This window comes from Glycine soja, chromosome 15 (genome assembly GCF_004193775.1).
Source record: "Glycine soja cultivar W05 chromosome 15, ASM419377v2, whole genome shotgun sequence".
Classification (NCBI taxonomy): Eukaryota; Viridiplantae; Streptophyta; class Magnoliopsida; order Fabales; family Fabaceae; genus Glycine; species Glycine soja.
The window spans coordinates 434611-444720 of NC_041016.1; the positions used below are offsets into that span (position 1 = coordinate 434611).

The 10110-nt window shown below is 27.6% G+C and overlaps 1 protein-coding gene across 2 annotated transcripts; it reads right to left on the minus strand.

Moving 5' to 3' along the window:
- Positions 1 to 4427: 4427 nt before the first annotated feature.
- LOC114386647 (transcription factor bHLH25-like) lies at positions 4428 to 9026 on the minus strand. 2 transcript variants are annotated; one of them, XM_028346683.1, is made up of 4 exons: positions 8911 to 9026; positions 8522 to 8827; positions 6634 to 6978; positions 4428 to 4762 (listed from the first exon to the last, which is right to left on the minus strand). In XM_028346683.1, the coding sequence occupies exons 1-4, from the start codon at positions 8950 to 8952 to the stop codon at positions 4757 to 4759; spliced, it is 699 nt and encodes a 232-aa protein (XP_028202484.1). In that variant the 5' UTR covers positions 8953 to 9026; the 3' UTR covers positions 4428 to 4756. The 2 variants fall into 2 exon arrangements, with proteins under 2 accessions (XP_028202484.1, XP_028202483.1); XM_028346682.1 differs by lacking the exon at positions 4428 to 4762 and adding an exon at positions 5866 to 6182.
- Between the last annotated feature and the right edge of the window lie 1084 nt (positions 9027 to 10110).

Sequence of the window (10110 nt, forward strand, 5' to 3'; positions counted from 1 at the left end):
GAATAATAGAGCCAAATCTTACCCTTCAAAAAAAAAAAAACTATTCCTTTAATTATGTTTTTAGTTCTCATATTCACTTTTACTAGCCTTTGTTGAAGAATAGTTCTTAAAAATGTTCTATTACAATTCTTATATTTTAAAATTAAAATAAAAAAAATACATAAAGATTAAGAGAGTAAGAAATTTTTTTTTACCTTTTTTCTCTCAAAAATATTCTCTTTAAAAAATAATCTTATTTGAGACAAGGATGGAAAATTTAATAAATAAAAAAAGAAATGTGAATATATCTATATACAGAACATGCCTCTAACCTATTCGAATGTTTTAAAATTTGTATACTCTCTTCTCTTTTTGTCGTGAAAAAGAGAAAAAAAGAGAGATAATACAAAGAGTAAAAAAATGAAAATTGAATTCCACAGATTATGTAGTCTAAATTTAATAAATGAAATCAGTTTTTTAGTTTTAATTTATCACATTAATTTTGTCAATTTGATAATACTGGCAAACCATAAGAGAGACTATGCAAAATAAGCTTTTACTATTTCATCCCAAATTAACATCGTCATGATCAAATTGTATATTGTGATCTATTAAATTTATAAATTTGTGGTTGTCTTTTTCGTTTAAAATATAACTAGTATTTTAGGCTATTTTTTGCACGAATTTACAAATTTGATGTGTATATTTATTATTATAATTGTTTATCGTAAAAGGCAAAGTATTATGATTACAATTAATTATTTATCATACAAAGTAAAAAATGTTCGTATGTAATTAAGGTAAATATATCAAATGATCACCTTGATAAAATTTAATAAATTTGTTCACGAGTGAATATTTAAATATATCCAAATATAGTAGTTATTGACGTAAAAAGTGTAAAAAGCTTAAACATACTTTTAGTTTCTCAAATTTAAACTATTTTTTTTTGTCTCAAATTTAAAATATTTTTTTTATCTTTGTAATTTGAAGAGAGAAAAAAAATTATTTTAATCCCTTTACTCCAAATACCATTAAAGATTTCACTTACATAACTAATGAATTACAAGTAGTTTACATGACAGACTACTTTAATTTTGCATTTTCTTCATAAAACACTCACCACGTGTTTGTTTTCCTTTCAAAATGTTAATTTTCATAACATTTTGGTAGAGGACATTCGGGAAGGAAAGAGTAAAACATTTTTTAAAAATTTATAAGGATTAAAATCATCAATTTTAAGTTTGAAAGAACAAAAGCAAACTTACCTCAAATTTCATGGACTAAAATTATATTAAGTCATTATAAAATTAAAATGTATCTACACACTAAAAAAAGAGACTACTCCACAAAAAATGTAATAATTATTTCAGTTAATGATTCCATTTTTGCTATTTAAGTTAAAGATGATGATAAAAGTGTGAGGAATTCGAATAAAAAAAATATAATTTGTTATAGGATATAAGATAATGAAAAATCATTACCCTAATAAATAGAGGACTTATCCCACAAAATACAAAATCAAAGGTGAGAAGGATAAATAATATAGTTTAAATAAGATAAAAGTTAAACGGATATATTAGATAGATACTAAGAGAATAAAGTTCATCTCTTTTCAAAGAGGAGAATATTCAAGTGAGAGTGAATATAAAAGAGAGTTAAAAAAGTAAAAGTCTAAGAAAATAAATAATTTAAACGTTTATATATATAAACGAGAATGAAGTTAGCACAAGTTGGATAGTTATTATAGATAAATAGCATATTAGTGTGTACAGAAATAATGCTTTTTACCATAATTTTATAAATTTTTTATAATAATTATTTTTCATCGTAATTGCAACTTTCGACACGCGTGTTAACTATTTTGGATTTTAGCAAGGTAACGTGAATGACCCATGCTTTTAAGTTGTTGTTTTTTGGATTTGGTTTATCTGTTCACATGTTGTTTCATTAAAATAATAATATAATAATATTTAATTTTAAAAATCATAAAAATTATATAATTTTAAGGGACAGCGCCCGAGAAAGGAGAGAAGAGAGAGAAGAGAAATCAAATTCTTATCTTTTTTACATGACCAACCATTGATGAGATGCGGTGTGGACTGCAGAGATTCATTTCAGTGAAGTCAAATCCGAGAGAGAGAAAAAAAACTATATATTGCATTTGACTTTGGACATAGATATTTATTTTTTATTTTTTTATATCTTAAAAAGAATAAATACCTGACTTATAAGTTTATAAATAAACTATTCCATAATTTTATTGTATTGAACTTATATTTATTTAAAATATTCAATTATTGCAAACATTATACATATATTATCTTTTAGAATAAATTTATTATGTTTGATTTAAATTTAATTATGTTTTATAATTATGATATGAAATAATATTAAGAATGAGTGATTAATTCATGTAACTTGATATTTTTTTTGGTATAAAAAAACTAATAATATTTGTCTTTTTTCTTATGAGACTACATATATATTTTCCAATGGGACATAATCTTGTGACAGTTAATAAAACTATAGACTTAAAACTCAAAATCGAAACTATTGATTAAATCAGAATAGTTTTGTACCAATTGATTAGTGTGCATTCATGAATACATAATATGTGTCTAATTCCCCTAAACAAAACAAAACTTGAAATTTCAATTTTATGTATGAAAAGAAACCATACTTCAAAAGTTAAGATAACACATGATTTGAATGTTTTTTATTTTTCTTTTAAAGAAATAAAAAAAACGTTGCTTGAAATTTAGAAAACATTTTTATTTGAAAATATTTTCACAGACAACAACAAATTAATATTTTGAGTCTTTTGTGAAGAAGTGGACATATAGAGACACCTTATAATATTTTCTTTTAGATAATACTTTTTAAATATATAATTTTTTGAAAAAATTAACTTAAAAAATAAATAAATAAACACTCAAATCAACCATCTAACCAGGTAATACGCATATTCACAACAATTCAAACAAAATTATTTCATATAGTCTTAAGTAAAAAATAATATATATAATAATATTTTTTGTCAAAAATATTTTTATTTAATTAAAGTATAATAGTGAATTCAATATGTATATCTAAGTATGAGACCAATTATAATTAAGTATAGAGATATGCAGTATATTTTGTAATACACGCATGAAGAAGACAGACACTGTAGTACCGTGCCTAATCACTAATCATGCCTAGACATAGGAACGGGACAAAGCAGGAAGGATATTTCCTACCCAGCCTTTAATCCTGACTTTCGAACATATACATGTCCCCGTCTCTTATATCCCGCAAATTAAAATTTGTTACCCATCCTCCTACCCATTAAGTATTAAGTATTGGATATCCCTCTCCGCATCCCGTCCTCAATTTAGACTTATAAAAAAAAATTATATTGAAAATCTGATTTTTGAAAAATAAATTGATTGTTACACATTTATTTTTAACTACTTATATATCAATAAATTCATTGTAATACATTTGTCTACAAAAATCATCAAGAAAATAATTTTAAATTATATAAAAATTATAAAATAAAATAAACAAATAATTAATAAAATTTTAATAATTTCATCATCGGATTGGATACAAAAATGAGTATAAGACAGGTAGTAACATTCTAATCTCTAATCCCAATTAAAAAGGTCAAGTAATTTCCAAACTCGAATCCGTACTCGGTCAACTTGAATATGTTATGTCAAAATTTGAATGAGTTTAAACAAATACTCACATACGAATTTCATTCTCATACTTAATCATGTCAAACACGTTCCATTATATCAAATCAAATAACAAATGGAAAGCAAACCTACCACATAAATAAGGTGTTCGTGTTCGTCGGATATGATTTATTTATATATAAAGAGTTATTCCACTTGAATTTAAAATAGTTTGTTTGATAAAAAAACAGTAATTTTAATAATTATTTAATTGATTTACAAGTGTATAAAAGTTCCATTTCTATTATATTTGATCAATTCGACACTTACAAGAAAGGCTAATTAATATGAGGGTTTTGTCTTTCTTACAAGTCTTGAATAAAACTTACATTAATTAGTTTGATTAAAGAAAAACGGAAACAAAAATTATAAAATCCACCTATTCAATCTGATGAAACGTATATCTCCCTGTTTGATTATAATATGTTTATATCATGTTACTCGACAACATAACCAATCCAAGAAGTTTCTAATTTTATTAAAAGTAATGCAACCATCTTATTGTGAACCTTTTATTCAAGAAGTTTCTTTTCATTTATTGCGAGGACCGCATAACCAATCCAAATAATATTTTTTGGGATAAGTGTTAGGACCACGTATCCTTACTCACACGGTTGTAAGACTTTTTTTGTTTTTGGAAAAGCACACATGGTTTTTTGCATCCATGGGTCATAGATTGATACTACAAAATATATTATTTTATATAAAATAGAAAGTTAAAGATTATTTTATTATAAGTTGTACTCTTCCGTATCCTTTGGTCGTTTTTGAGTCATGATTTACACATATTTAGTCTCTTTACATCATAGCGGAAGGATGTATGAACAACTGGTGAATATTCTTGTACTATCCTTTGTGATCTCGAGGGATGGAGGCTAGGTTAGCCGAAAGATGGTCATCGGTTCAAGGATGCAATGTGCCCCTGCTTTTTCAAGGTAATAAGGAGTAGAGAAAATGCCTTGAGCCAAAGTTCAAGTATCGAACGCTACAGTGCTGAAGTAATCCATGTCATATTCTCAGGAAAGCTTAAATGACCTTCCACAAATGGATACCTATACCTGAAATCGACACAGGTGGGTAGGTACAGATAAGGGCGCGAGATAACTCTCTTTAAGAAACTCGATAAAATAATTTCGTAACTTCAGGTGAAGGGATGCCTCCTCACAAAGGGGATCATAGTGACCAAGGCTGGATGAATATTTGTTTGAGCTTAAGGGATTGTGTATCATTGACTTGTATGTTGATTAATCCGGTCTAAATATGATGTTACTATATGAATCATTCTAGACCTAAAAGGTAAGACAAATTATACACTTTCTTGTTTTAAATAGAGAATCTCAAATCTTAGAAAACTTATTGGAACAAAACATAAAAGGATTTTTTAAACAATTTATTTATATAAAAAAAATGTAAATTTTCACCATTTAGAAATTATTTATTGTAATAAATCATCTTTTTAATGTAGAAATTTAACTATATAAAAGATAACTGACATAAAGAAGAATCTATGTTACAAGTAAAGAATACATTACATATAAGTTATCTCTTTCTACCATGCTTTCAAAAGATTTTAAATATCTTGTGTTTTTGTTCTTGTTGGATTGATGATAACTTCTTTTATAATAAAGTATAAACATCAAGAGTCTCTCATCTTAAATGGTTTCTATTAATTAACTAAACCACAAATGAAATAATGTTCTACATTTAGTTTTTTTCGAAAGGCAATGCTCTGTATTTAGTTATTAATAATAAGAATACTATTATATTCAACCCATACACTAACATTATTTGACCGTGTGACAAGTTAACAGACAATTTTCATCAACTCACGAATATGATCCCCAATTTAGGTCCGGGTATGGCTTAAAATTTGAGAAGAAGTTAACAATCCACTGCCACCCTTTTCTTCATTATGATCGATGACGTATATTCAAGGTCATAAACCCAGTGCCTTTACGCCATATTCAATATCTTTTTTAATAATTGGAGTTTATTTGTCTCCTTACGACATAACATAGCTTTAGTTAAATAAATTTTACGGATCTAACACGCAAATATAATAATAATTAAAAAAAAACGGAACATTAATTCATCCCAAACACGTTTGATTGATGTTTTCGTTTATGTTATGAACAAGAGCACGAACAGGAAGATTGCACAGTGAGAGCTGAGATAAGTTGTTATTACTCGAGCAGGACAAGCCACACACAAAGTTTTAGAGTGCAAGTGCAATATACTCATAAAAGCATAAAGGTGACCACAACAAAGTTGTCAAACCTTCATAAATTCAAAGTTCATACTTCCAACACGATTGATCCACAAAAAAGAAGAAAAAAAGGATGAGTCTCAATACACGACAATCTGTTTGAATAATTTGATACACTAGTACGGATTGGTATTGACGTTCGTGTGATTCAACAACACTTGCCTTAGTTTTTTAACTAAATCATTCACCTTCATTTTGTACGCGTCACCCATCTTGCAAGACAATAGACATGAAGTTATCGCAATTTGGGCACTAATAATTACTCATTTCATCTCTAATTACAATATCTTTTTTAAAATTTATTTATTCATCCTTTTTAACTTCTAAATTATTAATTTTTTTCTTACATATTCTTTCTTAATTTTTGTCCTTTCTAAACATTAATAAAAAATAATTAAATAAATACAGAGATAAAAAAAAACTAATAGTTTTAGAATAATGATATAATTAATTGAAAGATTAAATATAATTAACTAAATTAATTATTTTTCTTAAGTAACTGAATTAGTTGAAATGATGTTATAATTAGAAATAGAAGGAGTATTAATTGGATCAACTCTTAGCATGTAAATTGAAATTTGAATATATATTCAAATTAATATTAGAAGATATTATGCCTTTGAAATAGTTGCAGTATAATGTAGAGAATTAATGAATGTGTACCTGAGCGATAATAGTGATGCTAAGAGTTGAATTCCGAAAGGGCAATACGCTGCTGGCGGTGACACAGAGATGAAGATTTTCAAGGTGGTCCAATATTTTGATCAGCTCAAGCCCATCTTCCTTCTCGCAATGGATCTCAATGAGTACCTCATTCTCCGTCACTCTTGCTTCAACATCAGGGAGCATTTTGTTGGCTCTACAGCAATCCTCAGAATTTGCTTCACTCTTCTTGAGGATTATCATCGATTCTTTGCCTCTCTTCTTTCTCTGTTCAAGCTCCGTCACGCGTTCTTGAAGTTGTTTCACGTAATCAATTGCTTTGCCAAGCATAGAACTCTTGTCCTTCTGTATTATATTAATTATTACAAATCTCTCAAGTCCATTTCTTGTTAAAGCCATAATCATCTCATTTCCTTTCTCGATTCATATATAAATAAAAATAATTAATTTAAAAAATTAAAATAAATTATTTATTTTAAACATCTCATCAATATTTCTCTTTTTTTTTTCTTTTCTTATCGCATTATAAAATTTATCATACTTATAATTTTTTCTCTCCTTTTCTCCTTGTACAAGTGTCTCATATAATGGATGTTGATGAAACATTTTTCATTCCTAAATTATGTGCTTTTGAGCGTCTGATGACGATGTCTATATCACACACGCAAACAATTATATAAAGTGCCTTTGTCTAACAAGAAGCCGTGTTCACATATAGACATAGTTTCCTCATGCCTTGTGTCCAGTGTCCAGGGATATAGCATTAGCATGCGTGACAATGTGATGTTATTATTACAGTTATACTTACTTTTTTGGATTCATTTTAATGTACAGCGGTTAGGAAAAAGTTGTTCTGCCATAGAAACCTGTCATAAGGTAGTTATCATTTTAGTAGCGGTTATTGTAGTGGAGGTGCGATTATTGTAGTGGTTATTATAGCGGTTATTGTAATGGTTATTGTAGCGATTATTGCAGTGAGAATGTAGACATGCAATTGTGTATAAAAGCTCTAAGAATCAATGAATAAGGCAGAGAAAGAGAAGAATTTAAAAAATTAGTTTGTAAAAATTAGTTTATAAGGAGGTCTTGATCCTCGAAACCAAGTAGCCCTCACGAAGAAAATGTTCTGCCATGGAAATCTGTCATAGGGATAGTTATCATTCTAGTAGCGGTTATTGTAATGGATGTGCGGTTATTATAATGGTTATTATATCCGTTATTGTAATGGTTATTATAGTGAGAATGTAGACATGTATATAAAAGCTCTAAAAATCAATGAATAAGACAGAAAAAAAAAAGAATTTAAAAAATTAATTTGTAAAAATTAGTTTGTAAGGAGATCTTGATTTCAAAATCAAGTAGTGTAGTTTTCTTCCCCTCCCCTCTACTCTAACAACAACTTTATATTATTTTAATGCTTTTCTACTCCTAACAACAACTTTATATTATTTTAATGCTTTTCTTATGTGTTTTGTCTCGGAAATGTCAAGACACCGTCGTCATCGCTGCAGCACAACCCATGGATGCTTGCAAAGATCAAAATTAATAATTTTAAAAGTTTTCATCAAATAAGAATATATCAAGTACGGAACTAATATTCTAATAACGTCTCTAAAAAAGTTAATCTACAAAGAAAAGAATTAAAAAAAAAAAAGAATATACTAAAATCTCTACATAGGATTCCGCTATTTCATTTCCAGTACCGAGGCGAGAGATGAGAGCAGAATCTGTAAAGAGATATTTTTGCTGAGAGTCTTAACAAGGTTGGTTAAAGAATTAACAATATTGAATATATAAAAAACGTATATAGGTTGAATTAAGTTGATTAGAATGGTGTGGGTAAAAGGAAAAGTGAGAAATGAATGGATGAATTAGAGTAGTAAAGTACCTTGTTCAAGCCAGGGATGGTGGCTGAAAGTGCAATGAAGCTCTGGGTGAGTTGCTGTCTCCTTTTTCTTTCAGCCATAATGTGGGAAGCTCTTTTAGCCCTCTTTCCAGGTTGGGCCTCTAGGGTGGGGGGGGAAGAAGGTGCTGGTGTTATGGTGGAGTTATCAAAAGACAAAATGTATGTCATCGGAGCCCTTTTGCTTTTGGCAGAGCATGAGACAACTGGTGCTTGACTTTCACTCTCGGAAGAAAAAGCCGGTTTACTAAGGATGTCGCGAAGGAACTCCTCCTCATCCTCCCCCATTTCCTATTTACAAACACACACTCTATCTATCAATTCATATATTCATATATATGATCATCATCACACTCTATATTTACTATTATTACCTTGTCAAGAGCCCAATTCTCCCATGAATATGATTGCTCCATTCTGTCTTCCCCAGCACCAAGAAGACCTTGCCCAACTGGCTTATGACTCTCATCATGTCATGTGAACCCCCCCATTTAAATAACAATAACAACTTCCAATTACTTTCACCCATACACTGTAATTTTCTTTTGTTCACAACGACCAATACTAATCACTTGCTACTTTCTTTTCTTCCTTTTACTAATTGCATGTGAATTTTTATTATTTACAGATATCTAGTAATTAACATTCAAATAAATGTTATGCATTTAATATTTTATAATCAGATTAGACTTCAATTTTTTTAAAAATAAATCTCAAATTTTAATTTTATAAATAATAATAAAAATACAGTTAAGAAGATATATTTTGATAAAATTAATTAATTAATAAAATAAACATAATAAAAAAATAATATGTATTAATGCATGCACATATAATAAATGAAACTTTTTAACTATAAAATTATCTATAGTGTAAATAAATATAAGTATATCTATTGCTAATTTAATTCAAAAGATATCATAATTTTTAATGTATTATAATTTAAAATAATACATTTTTGTTTATTTAGTTAAAATTTATTTTTACAATATTATCCTTAAATAATACTTTTCATCAAGAAAAATATTTGTTTTTAGTAAAATATAAACAAAAAAATGATTTAAGCACTGATGTAGATAGTGGACGGTGGGGGAGAGAACCGACAATGGTCTACTCGGTTATCATGCTGCATTTATTTCTGGCTTACGATCACTGATTATAAGTATGTCAAGTGGGAACGCGGGAGATGATTTAACCCAAACAAATAATATATGGGTTCCATCTCATATCGTGGAACCTCCTCCACTGCAGAGTCAAGGGTTCACATAAATGAGCCTTCTTATTTTTTTTAAATAATTTACTTCCTTTATTTTATAATAAAAAATTTATTCCAAAATAATTATCACTTTAATTTTTAATATAATATTATTTTTTACAAAAATTAAAAATAAATTAATGATGATATAGTTAATTTTATAAAATTGATATTTTTTTCCATTCATTTATTAATTTTTGTTATTTCTATAAAACAAATTAAGATGACAGTTATAATAGAATAGATGGAGTAGTAAATTTAAAAAATATAATTAACTATGTATAAAACATTAAATGTATCAACATATCATTGTCGTTCA

Bases quoted from the DNA above. Each gene is read 5' to 3' on its own strand.
- LOC114386647 (XM_028346682.1), bottom strand. From the start codon at position 8,952: ATGGAGCAATCATATTCATGGGAGAATTGGGCTCTTGACAAG. The intron at 6,979-8,521 runs GTACTTTACTAC...AATATAATACAG, and splicing joins CCATCCCTGGCTTGAACAAG to AAGGACAAGAGTTCTATGCT. The intron at 6,183-6,633 runs GTACACATTCAT...TTGTCTTGCAAG, and splicing joins GCATCACTATTATCGCTCAG to ATGGGTGACGCGTACAAAAT.